Here is a 14955-nt window from a genome sequence, read left to right on the forward strand (position 1 = left end):
CCTCGCCTCCTCCCTTCCTGCCCTCATCACAGACACGCGCCTGCCCGGCCCGGCTCGGGGGTCCTGACCTCCAGGAACCTCGCCTGCTCCTGTCCCTCCTCTGGCTGCATCTGGCACCCCTCGTGGCTCCCTTGGGTTCCCGCTGGGCCTGGGCCTGCCCCCTCCCGGTCTCCCCACCCTGGGTTGACACTGACTACCCCAGGTCTGCTCCCCACACTGGACTCTGAGCTCCCCGCGAGCTGAGAGCAGGTGCTACTCGTGTCCGTCGATCCCTGCAGCACCCCACACAGAGGGCCTGGAAATCAGGACACCCCCCTGTCCGTCCACCATGACTATTTACTCAGATCACTGCTATGTAAGCTGGACACCGGGGAAATGAAAATGAACAGGCAGCAATCCTTAGCCTGGGAGACGTGTTGGCGGAGAAAGCAAGTATATGAACGAATGACAGTTCCCAGGAGCTATGTGTAACAGGACAGAAACTGCAGGGGACAAATGCAGCCCAAAGGAGACAGCCTTCCATCTACCCAGGCGGCCAACACAGAGGTCAAGAGCAGACTCAGGAGTCAGATGCCTGTGCTCAGAACCCAACTCCGCCTCCTTCTAGCTGTGTGACCTTGGGCAAGTCACTTAACCTCTCTGTGCCTCTGTTTCCTCATCCGTGAAGTGGGAGCAATAACAATGCTCATCTCATAGGGTGACTTGAGGGTTAAACAAGTTAATTCATGCAAAATACTTAAAACCCATACCTGATCCACACCAAGTACTCAAGATGTTTCGGTTATTATTATTTCCTGGGGGTGGGAGAAAACCAGGCAGAGCCTCTCAGAGTCGACGCGAGGCCGACGTTAACTCACTGTGTCTTCACATCTGGCCCAGAACCCCGCTCACCACACCTGCAGCCACCAACGCACTCCGGGGCCTTCTGGCTTGGAGCACCGAGCAGTTGTAAGTATCTCAAATCCCCATCGAAGGTTTTCTCAGGCCTGGGGCAGAGACACACGCCAGGCCCCGGGCGGCTGTGCGAGAGCACAGCAGCCCGGACGGCATCCGGGTCTCCAGGCTGCTCCCCCAGGCCTGGCTGACCGTGTGCTGGGCACCAACGAGAGCCTCACTAGCCGCGGCCGGACGGAGCTTGCTTCCAGAGCCCCGGCGCTGAGGTGGGCAGGCTTCCTCTATTCCAAGCGGCAGCAGAGTGCAGCTTTATTAAAAATGTACGGCGATCACCTCATCGCTGGAGGGTTGTGGGGACCGCATGGCACAGCGCGCGAGCTTTCCGGTCTCCCTGGCCGCAGAGGGGGCGCGTGCTCCCTCTGACCCGCCACCCCTTCTTCCGTCCAGCCTCCTGCACCCGACGCCCCCCCGACACCCCCCGTGGCGTGCAAAGCAGATGAAAGGCCATATTGATCCCCTTCTTGAGAGCAGCTGATCCAGAACTAATCTTGAATCATCACGGCCTTGAGCTGCAGCACGGTGGCCGCGTGGCCCCAGGGCCGGTCGGGCCAGAGCGGGGCTCCCGGGGCCTGGGTAGGACTGTGTTGCGGCTGGCGGGCGGCATGATCGGGTGAGAGATGGCCGGGGCCCGGCCTCACCCATGTCCTGCCCTCCGTCCAACCGTCCCACCCTCCCAGGACCGCCGTCGGCAGGAGGCGAGGCCCCTGCCAGTGACCCAAGACGATGGCGCGCCCGGGGTGCGGACACGTGCGACACCGACCCAAAGGGAGCTGGATTCTCCAAATAAGCCACATATGCCGTAACGAGGATTTAGGTTAGGGACCCCATTACGGGGATGACTCATGCTCACTGAACACCTGCTGTGTGCCAGGCCCCGAGGTGAAATAACCGTTTTCCATAAATGTTCTCACTCGACCCTCTAGAAGTACTGTTAACATCTCACTTTACGGATGAAGCGACTGAGGCCCAGGAAGGCTCGGTGCCTGGTCCAAGGGTGCACAGCTTGGCAGAACAGAGCAGGGCCACCCAGCTGGCCGGCCAGCTGCACACCTCCAAGGGCTTGGGACGCCCAGAGAACCCGGCGTGCGGGGCGGGGGGTGTGGCCAGGACAGAGATGGGGCCACTGCCTTTGGTGATGGCCCCCATTCCCTCTCCAGGAAGTCTCAGGGCCCGGGGGAGGTGGGTGGAGAGGGGAGGGGAAGAGATACGTTCTGCTGTGCCGCTCAGGCCCCACTGCTCACACCTTCTCCCCAGCAACCAACAGCCACTGACCCCCCCCAGGCCTGTGCTTTCTGGGTCCTCAGGACCCTTCCTCAGACAATTCTTCTTCTGAAACACCTCTTCGTTCACATCCTGCCTCCCAATGTCCTCAGCTGCCTCCTCTCTCCCACCCCTGCCCCATTTCCCCTGTTGGCATGAGGAGCAGGTCCTCTGGCCAACAGGGGACTCGAAGAGCCTACACCTTCTCATCTCATCCTCTCTCTGCTCTTGGCTTCTTCATATCTCTGGGCTCACTTTTCCCATGTAGAGAACAAGGTTGTGTCTCCCCCATCGGACTGGAGGCCCTCAAGGGCAGGGCTGGGCCTTCCCCCATCAGACTGGAGGCCCTCAAGGGAGGGGCTGTGTCTCCCCCATCAGTCTGGAGGCCACCATGTGCAAGACTGGGACCCCTCCTCCCTTCCCCAGCTGCCCTCAACCAGGCCCCAGTGCTCAGCTGCCGGCCGAGGGCCCCTCACCACTCTCCTCCGAGAGTCAGAACCTGCACAGGGTTCGAGCAGGGGAGAGCAGAGGCGGCACCCGGGCCTGCTGTGAGGACAGTGCAGGGACACTGGGGGAGGGGCTGCAGGAGGTGAGCCAAAGGGTCCAAGACGGGCCTCATCCTTCCTCCTGCCTGGGGGCTTGAGACCCAGGAGTTTAGGGGACCCCGAAGGCCCTGGGGAGCCAAGTCTCCCTGCTCTCCTCCCTCTCAGAAGGGGGAGGAGGTGAGAGGCCCTTGGAGCAAGTGCAGACAAGCCCCCAGAGCAAATCAGGCGCTGGGAAGGGGGCCTGTGGCTACAACAGCTCAGGGCTCCCCTCCCCGCTCTGGCTTTCCCCCCAGGAAAAGGAAAAAGAAGAACAAGAAATCCAGAGCGGGAGGTAGCAGACTCCTTCCTGCTCACGCCTCCCTGGCCCCTCCCTGGAGTGTCCCTCCCCCTGCGTCCACCCTGCCCCTGGCCAGGCCCAGCTGCACCAGTGAGGTCACAGGTCCTCAGGCTCTGTCCCCAGAGCGGAGCCCAGGAGTCACCTTCAGCCCCCAACCCCCTTCTCCTCTAAAGGACAATTAGAACTCAAAGCCTCAACCCTCTGGTTCTATTCACCCACAGCTCCCTGGGCCTCAGTCTCCCCCCCTCTGACCCAGCTCCCATCGCCTTGATCTTACGACGGCAGAATTCCCGTAGTGCTCTCGCCTGCCTGTCGAGTAGCCAATTTACAGCCGGTCTGTAGAGATGACTGACCAGGCGAGCAAACAGTAATGGTCCCCCCTCACAGAAGCTCGCCCAGGGCATCGGTCTGTTCCGACCCTGAGCCTGAACCCAGACCTCTCTTCTGGGCCCGGTCATCAAGGCCTCATTCCACGACAAATCAAACGATGGCAAACGTCACCGAAATACCACTGGGGAGCCACACCCAAGTCTCACGCCTGCCACCCAGGATGGGCCCTGGGGTGTGGAGAGACGGGGTGGGCAATGCTGTTGGGCGGCGACAGGCACGGGCCCAGGCTGAGTCCAGATGGAGGCCCCGCGTGGAGGCCCTCATCCTAGGGGCCAAGGCGCAGGCTGTGCTCCGCCCGAGCCCAGCCCCCAGGACAGCTGCATCCACACTGGCCTCCCCTCAGCACAGCCAGGCCCCAGGTACAGCCCCACAGGCAGCAGGAGATCACGGCTCAGCCCAGTGGTCGTGACCCTTCCCCTCCAGGCAGCCCATCATCCAGGGATGATGCCGGGGCAGAGGGCAGAGCCCGGCAGTGATTTGGGGGCCCCTCTGCTTCTCAGCAAACCCTCACTGATCCCTGAGACACAGCTGGAACCATGAGAAGGGTCTGCCGGGCTCTGCCCAGCAAGACGGCCCGCGGGCCGGCGGCCTCGAGCCACAGGTAGGGCCAGTACCTGAGTCTGCAAGCTAGTGGCATCTAACACAGTGACCCGAGGCCCACAGCTGGCCCACACGGCATCCTCCAGGCTCAGCAGGGTGCGGACAGGTCCTGGCCCCACAGTCAGGCACACGGGAGGGCTCTCCAGGTCCCAGGGGACACCACCTGCAGGGAGAGGACAAAAGCAGGTCAGAAGGGGGGAGGGGCACTCCTCAACCCTTGGGAACGGATGGGAACCCTCCGCAGAGGGAGCACCTGCTCGACCCTCTCTGTGGCCCTTCTCCCTCCTCCAGAGGGTCGGGGCCGTTCGTACCTGCCTCCGTTGTGCCCCACCCCCTCTGGGGGCTGAACCCCCCAATTCGCCCTCCTGCTCCCCTCCTTTATCTTTCCCGCTTTCATTGCCTCCCTCTCTCCCTTTCCCTCTCTCTTCTGTTCATCCCACGCACGCTTAGTGAGCGCCAACTCGGTGCCAGGCCACGTGCTGCGCCCTGGGAAGAGCGCAGACCCTGCCCTCAGAGAACCCCCCTGCTGGCTGGAGAAGCCAAGGGGCTGGTTGATCAGCAGTCCCCATACAAGGTGACAGGCAAAAGTGACCGGGCACGCACAGCGGGCCTTGAGGACTTCGAGATAAAGGGGAAAATTCGGCACAGGGGAAATCCCAGGAGGTTTCCCAGGATCGGCAGCATCCACACAGTCCTGCCAAGAAGGCCACACACAGCATGGTGGGAAGTGCCTTGACCCATCTCTGCCCACCTCTCAGGGCCTCAGTTTCCCTATCTGTAAAATGGGGCAACCACCAACATGGACTCCGAGGACTTTTTCTACACGTTTCTGGCCGACTCTTGCCATCTCTGAGACCTTGCTGTCTCCAGGACACTCTGTCACCTGTACCAAGAGCTCTGATGACCTTCCTCCTCCAGAGATGCCTCCACCTCCGGGTACAGAAGAGGAAGTCTGAGGGGCAATTAGTCCACAGTCCACCACCCCTGAAGACGGAACAGAACGAGAGACCTGACCCGGCCCTGGACACGATTCTCCCCTGCCCACCCCAGGGGTGCTCGGCCGACCCGAGAACATGCCTGGAATATCCCCGGGTGTGTGAGACAGGCGTTTCTCTGAGGTCACACTCAAGGCCACACAGAACCCCTGGGGCCACCCTGTCTTGCCAGCATACCGGGTGAGAAGTGGGGGGCGTTGAGAGGGAATCTGGGGCACACTATGGAGACAGGCGGCAGTGGCTGGGGCCTGGGAAGAGGGCAGAGGCCGCTGCTGGCGTGCCAGTGCCCGGCCGCCCTCACAGCCCCCCCACCGGGTCCCTGTCATAGCCCTTCCCTCCGAGCCAGCTGCTGGGGGCCGGGGCGGGGCATGACGGGGCACAGCTGTCTGCAGGGCTGGGGGGGGCCACCGGGGCACCCGGTGGAGGTCGCCGCTTGGGTGCATCGGGAGGAGCCCTCGGAGGACAGACCAGATGCCCTACCACCCCCGACCCCCAGCTTTCCCTCTTCCTCTACCCCTCCCCCACCCGTAAAACGGGGTCTCCTCTCACCCTTCTGTCCCACTGACAGCTGGCAGACTCCCGGGTCAGCTAGGAGGTGGGGGATAGGGTCTTTCCAGCCCATGAACATGAACACACGGGGAGAAGGCTGGGCCAGAACCCTGGCCGCAGCCCCCCAACCTACTGCAAGACCTTGGACAGGGGACTTCACCTCTCGGAGCCTCATCTGTAAAATGGGCGTGACAGGCGTGCCTGCACGTTGCAGAATCAGAGGAGACACGCAGAACACAGCACGGGGGTGGCACCCAGTCAGGAACACTGACAGCTTTGACCTGCCAGGTCGGCACTGCCAGGCGCTCGGCTCGTGAGTCGTTTCCTGAACTCCTGGCAAGCCGGTGTGGAAGGCGCTATTCTTATCCCGGTTTTACGCCGAGAAAACAGACACAGAGAATTTAAATAAGTGGCCCAAGCGACGCGGCCAGAAAGCCTGCAGTTGCCCGTTAGCTCTTGTCGGGTGTCATTTGCTACAAAACAGCAGTGTGCAGAAGCAGGTGTGGACTCCCCCTGACTGACGTGACAGCAGAGACCCAGACAGCTGAGAGGTTGTGCAAAGCCACCCGAAGGGTGACGGGCCAAGCAGGGCTTGAACTCCGCTCACTGATCCTGGCCTCCTTCCCCAACCCTGGCGCCCTCTCGGCTTCCCAGAGTTTCCGACGGGCTCTGGGATCAGGACTGGGGTCTAGGATGATGAGTGACCACATGGTGGCCGGGCCTCCACAAGGGATGCTGACCCCCTGGCCCAGACACCGGAACCACAAACTGCAAGGCTTCTGGCGCCCCCCAGTGGCCAGAGGTGAGTAGTGCGTGTGTGTGGCAGAACTATGGCTCGGGTGGGGCTGTGACCTCTTGGTGGTGGGGAGGGGTTGGTGAGCAGGCTGGGACCACAGGTGAAAACAAGGGAGTGGGGGCTCTGCCCCGTGGGCACCCTGTACTTTTCTAGCACAGAGCACAGTCATGGCCACCTGGGGTGGGGGGTGGGGTCTGAGCCCTGAGGACCACATCACTCTGATCCCTCCTCCAGAAACCCCCCAAGGCCTGACTCCAGGACAAAATGATAAACTGTGGCAAAATTTAATTAGATGTTTGTCTATCAAAAAGGGCACCGGACAGGCTCCAACAGGCTCTAACGAGCTGAGCCTCAGTTTCCCCAAGTGCACCACAAGAGGCCAGAGCTCAAGGGCTCCTCCCAGCCCTCCCGAGCCACAACCTTAGGATTTTAAATGCAGTCACTGTGAGCGCGGGGCAGGGCTGACCCCGGCCCCCTCCGTGCCCTGCAGCGGCTCTGGGTTAAGCCCGCACACGTCCTGGCACACGCGTGCACACTCACATGCACACGCCAGCCCCGAGTGACAGCCTATCCGTCTGGGCCCGGGACCGGCTCTCACGCCAGATGAAGGGAGATGTCTCAGCAAAGGCACCTTCAGGAGGCAGGAGCCCCTCCACCCCCGCTGGTCTCCCTCAGGGACGCTCACCCAGCCGGAGTCACGGGGCAGGACACAGAGGGAACGTCCTCGGGGCCGAGAAAGGCCCAAAGGGCAGCCTGAGCCCAGCAATAACGACAGTGACGACGATGGTGACAGGAACTAACAGGCGCCCGTCCTGATACTTCACCTGACTCATCACATGGGGCCTTCACATCCACTCTGTGTGCGGCTGCCTTCACACCCATTTCACAGGTGGGGAAACCGCGGCTCAGAGAAGGGAGGCAATAGGCCCAACCTGTCACAGCTGGGACTCCATCCCAGGCAGCCTGACTCCTCAGTCCATCCCCTTACACATTCCATCACCTGCCTCCTCCAGGGGGTGGCCCTGGCCCTCGTCCCCAGCACCTAACCGGGGACAGCTCCATACCCATACCCCTCCTCTGCCTGCTCAGAGATGGGGTGACAGAGGGTACCTGGAGGTAGCTCCGCTCAAACACAGGACTGGGCAGGGACAGCAGCCACCTGAGTCATCTCTGGGTCCCAGTGCCCTGCTCAGGGCCTCGCACCTCATGGGCACTGAATACATACTTGTTGAGTGAATGGAAGAACGAGTGAACGAATGAATGAATGAATGAATGCGTGAGTGAATGAATGAATGAGTGAGTGAGTGAGTGAATGAATGCATGCAGGTATGCAGAGGCTCCCGGGGAGCAGCAGAATGACTGCCGTGACCACACTGCTCTTGGCCTTGGACTCCAAGGCCCCTCCAGCTCTGCCGTTACGGAACTCCGTGTGGCCTGGCGGCCTTGGAACCCTGTCATGTCTCAGCCGCTGCTTCCGCAGGTCCCAGCACTTGGGCCAGTCCCCCGTTGGCTCTGCACCTCTTCCTTAATATTTCTGGGTCTTCCCTTCTGCAATGAGCCAGATCACGGGCCGGAAATCCCCGTTTTACCAGGTCTTGGTCTCAGCCAAACCCAGGCAGGACTACAAACACGAGTATTCCGTCCGGCACTGGCTCCGAGCCCACGAAGGGTCTGTGTCCAAATTTCCCCTTTTTATAAAGACATCCTTGCACTGGATCTACTCTACTGTGATCTCATCCTAACTAATCACATCTGCAACAACCCTACTTCCCAGCAAGGTCACGGTCTCAGGTTCCAGGGACTAGGACTTGAGCCTCTGGATTTGGGGAGGATATAACTCAACCTATGCTAGAAGATGTGGGTCTAACTATTGGCTTTCAGCCCAGAGCTGAACCAGAAAGGCTCCACACCCGGGGCGCCTGGGTGGCTCAGTCGGTTAAGCGTCCAGCTTCGGCTCACGTCGTGATCTCAGAGTTGGTGAGTTCAAGCCCCACATCGGGCTCCATGCTGGCAGCTCGGAGCCTGGAGCCTCTTCGGATTCCGTGTCTCTCTCTCTCTCTGCCCCTCCCCTGCTTGCACTCTCTCTCTCTCTCTCTCAAAAATAAACCAACATTAAAACAACTAAAAAAAGAAAAAGAAAGGCTCCAAACCCTCATTTTTTCTAGGTGGGAAGGGACTTCCCAAAGGCCCATGGGTGAGCCAAGCATGAACCTAGGTGTCCTCAAGTGGATTATTCACAATTCCCAGACTCTCCAGGCCACCAGGAGCACCAGAGGGGGCTCCACCAGCACAGGGCTGCAGAGATTGGCCCAGGAGCTCTGGGGCTGGGATGGGGTATAGGTATCTGAGGCCTCAGTGAGTCTGGAGGGGGCCCCACAGCTAGGTCATGGGCCAGGATGATGAGTCCAGACCCTGCCACATGCAGCCGAAGTGAACGGTCATGGGGGGGACCCTCCCCCACCCTACACCGTGAGGCAGGTCCTGAGAGCCCCTCCGCCCGCCCCCCCCGCCTTCCTGCCTGGGCCACCTCTGGAGGATAGCACAGAAAGAATGGGGGAAGGGGGAGGCCGGGCGAGACAAGGCCTCTCCCAGAGGCCTCCCTGGCCAAAGCCAAACCGAAGCCCCAGAGGGTGGGCTCCAGGAAGAAAGAGCGAGCCCAGGCCCACTTGGCCAGCCGGGTGTGACGGGCTCCCAGCCAGCCTCCCTGCCTCCTCTCCCGTCCGCCGGCCACAGGGCAGAGTGCTCAGCCTCTTCCAACATTCTATTTCCCATCGACTGAGACAAACCCAAGGCCCACCCTATCAGCCGTCTGCTCCCAGACCCTGCCCCACTCCCCCGTGCCTCGGAGAGGCCTTTGCCCACCAGCCCACCCCATGCCCGGGGGTCAGGCCCTCACGTGCCACCCTGTTTCCCCCCAACGCCCCTCAGCGTGATGTATAACCATAAGCTCCCTACCTGTCCACTTGACTGATTCTGTCTCCCGCTACAGGCTATATACATTCTCCAGGGCAGGGTCACGCCTGTTTTGCCGGCCGCCATATCTATGGCACATAGCAGGTGCTCAGCAAATACCTGGTGACAAGCGTCTGCAAGGCAGCAAAGCTGGGAGAGCGGCTAGCGGATCTCAGCCCCTCCTCCCGGCCCGATGGCCTCCAGCTCCGCTCGGGGAAGCCCAAACCCCCTTACGTCTGGAGAGGGCCCTGGCCCTCGCAAGAGGACTTGGGCTCGGGCTCACCCACGGCACTTTGGGAAGTCCCTTCCCACCTGGAAAATGAGGGCGTGGAGTCCAGTGGTCCCCAGTGGCCTTTCTGGTTCTGACAAAGCACCAGGCTCTAACCCCGGGCTGAAAGCCAACGGTTAGACCCCAGGCCCCCGTTATGGGTGTTGTGTCCCCCACAAATTCGTAAGTTCACGTCCTAAACCCCAGGACTTCAGAATGTGACCTTATTTAGAAGTAGGGGTGTCGTGGATATAACTGATTAAGATGAGGTCACGCTGGGGTAGGGTGGGCCCCTAATCTAATAGGACACAGGGGAGGCAGCCATGGGAGGGCAGGTCCTGTGGCCAGAAGCCAAGGAAGCACCAGAAGCTGGGACAGGGACCTGGAACAGACCCTTCCCTCCCGGCCCTCAGAAGGAATCGACCCTGCCAGCACACTGGTCTTGGACTTCTGGCCCCCAGAGCAGGAGGTGGTACAGTTTGTGGTGTCTCGTTAAGGTGGCCCCAGCGATCTCACCCCCCCCCCACCTCCTCCCACCCCCATGCCCAAACTGGTAAGTCGGGAACCAGGAGGCAAAGGGCCAAGGGCAGCCCCTAGTGGGGACCCGGGCGGCCAGGGCAGGGCAGGGCAGGGCTCGCGGGATTCAGCAGGAGCCACAGGGTACAGGTCCCCTTGGAACCCCCCGTTTAGATCTCCAAAAATCAGAGTCCACGTTTACACTCTCACACATGCAACGTCTGTCGGTGAGAGGGATTTTTTTTCCCTCCCTCTTCCCCCTTTAATTAAAAACTATAAATGCCTTATCAAAAGCTAATTAAAAATACCAACACAGTGCCAAGTGGCAAAAAAATAGCTCAGTGCAAATATCCGTTTATATCCTTGCAACAGGCAGTGATGACGCAGCAATTAGAGGCTCTCTCAGGAGGGAGGGGAGGGAGGAGGAGAGAGGGAGGGGGAGAGGGGGAGGGGGAGGGGGAGGGGAGAGAAGAGGGAGGGAGGGGAGGGGAGGAGAGAGGAAGGGAGGGCTGGAGAGAGGAAAGGGGAGGAGAGAGGGGAGGGAAGGGAGAGGAAGGGGAAGAGAGAGAGAGGAAGAGGGAGGGAGGGGAGGGGAGGAGGGGGAGAGGTCTATGACTGCTGAGCTTCAGACCCATCAGCCCTCTCTGGGCGCCCTGGGGCTGGCCGCCCTCCCACCCCCAGCACATATCTTGGAACCGGGAGCCGAACGAGCCACAAGGGCACAGGGGCCACGGCCTTCTGTGTGGCTGTGCACAACCCACACCCCCTCCCGGACTCCCAGGATCTGCAGTTCTAGAGGCTTGTCGGGAGAATTCAGGTGATGCGCACAAATCAGACACTTCTCCCGTTCCTGGTGCACAGCAGCTCAGACCTGTTAGCCTTGCCCTCCAGACACCATCTGTGCCATCCGTGGCTTGATAACGTGATAGGCGTTCAAATGCTTGACTCCATTTAAGCACTCCCCGTGCCAGGCCCTGGGCTCCGCCTTCGCCGGGTTGTTTAACCCGCCGGGACCCGTGCACAGCGGGTACAGACATATGCCCATTTCACAGACGAGGAGACCCGGGTGCAAAGAGAAGCCGATCGCCAGCGGACACGGCCATCGACAGGGCAGTGAGGGGACCCCAGACCCCAGAGTCTTTGTGACCCAGAGTCCCTGCTCTTCCCAGAGCCTCCTGCTAACGGGGTGAGCTGCCTGCACGGTAGTGAGCGTCCTGTTCCCGCAGGGACCCCCGTGGAATCTCGAAGTACCCCCAGACTCCCCGATTTGTGTCTGAGCTGCCTCCTCGGCCTCCCTCCCGCGGCCGCTCGCAGGCAGTGCCCGGGGCCGCCCCCCACCGCCCCCAGCACCGCCATCCTCACCACTGGCCCGAGGGTAGGCGGCGACGGTCCCATCCTGCAAACCAGCGAACAGGTGGAAGGGGCTATGCCGCAGGCAGAGCACAGGCTGCAGGCCTGGGCTCCCGCAGGTCGCCAGGCACTGGGTGCCCGTGTCCACGCTGCCGTAAACCAGGATGCTGTGGGGAGAGGCCCGAGTGACTCACGGAGCCCCCCCCCCCCCCGCCGCCCCGCAGGCCCTCCCGCGGACAGGGGTCTCAGCCAGGCCTCCCTGCCGTGGCAACAGGCCGTTGTCCCACTCTCTGGGAGCCTGCACTTGGCCGTGGGCGGTTCTTTGGAGGACGGCACGCTCCCCACCCCTGGCGCCAGGGAGAACTAGGTGGGAATCTCGAGAGGCGGCATGATCGAGGTGCCGAGAAGACTGTTTTCAGGGGGCACCTGGGGGGCTCAGTCGGTTAAGCGACCGACTTCGGCTCAGGTCGTGATCGTGCAGTTCGCGGGTTCGAGCCCCACGTGGGGCTCCGTGCTGACAGCTCGGAGCCCGGAGCCTGCTTCCGATTCTGTGTCTCCCTCTCTCTCTGCCCCTCCCCCACTCACACCCCGTCTCTCTCTCTCTCTCTCTCTCTTTTTCAAAAATAAATACACATTTTAAAAAATTTAAAAAAGAAAAAAAAGTGTTTTCAGGACCCCACAGACCCGAGTGGGAATAGCGGACTGACCCCAGGCTGTTGCGCCTCAGTTTCCCCCATGAAATGGGGCAATGATGCCGGCTTCACCGCCAAAAAGGAAACGAGGCCGTGACACGCGCCTCCTCCCCAGGCCCCTCACCTGCCATCCTGGAGCCCGAGGCAGATGGTCGGATGCACTGCAGCTGAGGGCTCGGCGGCCACGTGGCCCTCGTCTCCGCTCTCCCCCTCCTCCGGCTCGGGAATATACTCCATGCAGAGCACAGGGGCTGCCAGCGGGAAGGACTTGACCGTGCGCGGCGAGGGCCGGTTCAAGGAGAAGATCTCAACCTGGCCCCCTGCACCTTCCTGCCCGCCCCCGACCTGTGGCAGAGACCCGAAGAGGCCGTCAGGCACAATCGCCAGAGCGGGGACAGAGCTGGGCCCCCGCCCTCCCAGCGACGTGCCCCAAACTTCAACTTGTACTGAGGTTAGGCATCGGGAGGAGCATTCCACCCGCCTCCTGCCCCCACACGTCCTGCTGTCACTGGAGGTCATGCTTCCCCAGTTGCCATAGCAACAAGTTAGTCCAAACGAAATCAGTTAAGGAGCTAAGGTAGACTAAACACCAAGTCAGCTCTATTTCCCCATCTTTAGGGTGGATTTCAACCAACAAATAGTGAACATACATGTGCTCCTTCAAAATGTTCTCCTCTGTCTTGTTTACCATTCTACTTCTGTGTCACGCACAGTAGGCACTTAATACACACTTGCTGAATGGATGGACAGATGAATAAACGGATGGAAGCAAGGGATAGAAAAGTGGGTAGATAGATGAGCAGATGGATGGATAACTGTATGGATGAGTGGGTGGATGGATGGATGATTACACGGATAGGTGGATGGATAGATGGGTGGATGAGTATATGGCTGGCTGGCTGGTTGGATAGTTAGATGGTTGGTTGGATGGATGGATGGATGGATGGATGGATGAATGGATGGATGGATGGATGGTTGGATGATTGGTTGGATGGTTGGATGGCTGGCCGGCCGGCTGGCTGGATGGATGGATGGATAGAAGGATGGAAAGATGGATGGATGGATGGATGGATGGATGGATGGATGGATGGACGGCTGGATGGATGGATGGATGGATGGATGAATGGATGGATGGATGGATGGTTGGATGATTGGTTGGATGGTTGGATGGCTGGCCGGCCGGCTGGCTGGATGGATGGATGGATGGAAGGAAGGATGGAAAGATGGATGGATGGATGGATGGATGGATGGATGGACGGCTGGCTGGATGGTTGGATGAATATACCACATGCCAGAAACTGAGCAAACAGTGAGAAACAAATCACCCTCAGAGGACACTTGGGTTGGACTCTCAAGAGTGAGCCAGAGTTCCTGCCTGAGTGCCTAGATACAGGAATAAGCAGGAACTGGAAAGTGGCCAAAGGGGTGAGGAGGTGGAACCCCGGGCAGCCTACGGGAGAGCACAGGCTGCGTCACAAGGAGCGTAAGGGGACCTATTTGAATTGAGAGAGGCTTTGCCAGGAATCCCAGGGGAAAAGAGGTGGGTGGGGCTCTCTGCCAGAGATGAGCGACATCCAGGCCTGCTTCCTGACCCCCAGGGTAAAAGACCCTGACATCCAGGTACTCGGCACAGCTTTGTTCGTTTCCTTCGTGGCACATGGCCATTTGCAACAGCCACGCTCACTTCTTCGTCACTTGGTTTTCTGTCGTCCCTGGTGAAGTCGCATGTGCCAACTCTGAGCACACAGCCCAGCACAGAGGTTCCCAGGAAGACCCTCCTGGCTGAAGATGGACCTAACGGGGGCCAGCAGGCAGGCAGCACCCTCCAGCACCCCCTTCCCGGTGCCACCCTCCCTGCTTCTGTCCTGAGGCCAGAGTCCCTGGCTGGGTTCAGGAGTGACTTACCCAGAGGTAGCCCTGTGGAAGGGACGTGCTCACCGCCGAGAAACCCAGCAGGGGACAGCTGACAGGACTGTGGACCAGGGCCCCAAGCTGTGAAGACACACAAGGCACACACATCTGGCAGCAGGATCTCTGTCTGAACCACCACCTGTGGGGTTGTTAAGCCTGCAGATTCCCGGGCCCCATCAGGCCCCAAATGTGAATCCCTGAGGGGGATGGGGCCGGAAAAGCCCCATAGGATCTCCAGGCAGTTCCTATCCACTCACGTTTGACCAGCGCTCTTCTAGAACCTTCTGGCTAGGAGGCGCCCGAATGATGCTCTGGGCCAGCCACAGATTTCTCAGACTAAGCAACGTCCAGATAAGATTTGATGGAAACCACTGACGCCTGCCACGCCCTAATTTCACAGATGGGGAACTGAGGACACATGATTGCCCTAGGCCACGAGAAGATGAGTGCCAGGGCCCGGCCTGCGCCAGCCGCCCTCCTAGGTCTTCCTGAATCCTTCCAGAAAAGCACGGTGGAGGAGGGAAGGGGTGCCAGACATCTGGTACCGCCCCACTCAACGTCAGAACCCCTGTGCAGACGAGCTAGACCCGGCCAGTCCGTCTGTCCGGCCAGGGCAGCAGGGTGAGGAGATGGCCTGGCCCTGTGGTGGACGCTGCTGGAACCCGGGGCCAGGGGAGGGGAAGGAGGCCAAGAAGGGACAGTTCAAGGGTCCCCACCTGCAACGCGGCCACCACGGGACCTTTGCTGGGCAAGTGCTGCCCTCTGCTGGTGGTGAAGGCCCTGGCCTGCCCCGGCCCTGTTGGGATGTTCGAACAAGATGTCCCATGGTTAAAGGTGAGG

At 60.5% G+C, this 14955-nt stretch overlaps 1 protein-coding gene across 4 annotated transcripts in view; it reads right to left on the reverse strand.

Moving 5' to 3' along the window:
- The window catches only part of ARHGEF10L (Rho guanine nucleotide exchange factor 10 like), a 72098-nt gene that overhangs the window by 25746 nt on the left and 31397 nt on the right, over nucleotides 1-14955 (reverse strand). For all 4 annotated transcript variants that reach the window (XM_047083252.1, XM_047083251.1, XM_047083250.1 and 1 more), the window contains 4 exons: nucleotides 14110-14196; nucleotides 12329-12549; nucleotides 11525-11679; nucleotides 4101-4249 (listed from right to left, as the gene is read on the reverse strand). In XM_047083252.1, coding sequence (XP_046939208.1) covers nucleotides 4101-4249; nucleotides 11525-11679; nucleotides 12329-12549; nucleotides 14110-14196 — 612 coding nt within the window. The remainder of the gene's footprint in view (nucleotides 1-4100; nucleotides 4250-11524; nucleotides 11680-12328; nucleotides 12550-14109; nucleotides 14197-14955) is intronic.

Source organism: Lynx rufus, unplaced genomic scaffold (assembly GCF_022079265.1).
Source record: "Lynx rufus isolate CCGP_SWC_20201006 ecotype Redwood Valley unplaced genomic scaffold, mLynRuf1.p SCAF_2, whole genome shotgun sequence".
In the NCBI taxonomy this organism is placed as follows: Eukaryota; Metazoa; Chordata; class Mammalia; order Carnivora; family Felidae; genus Lynx; species Lynx rufus.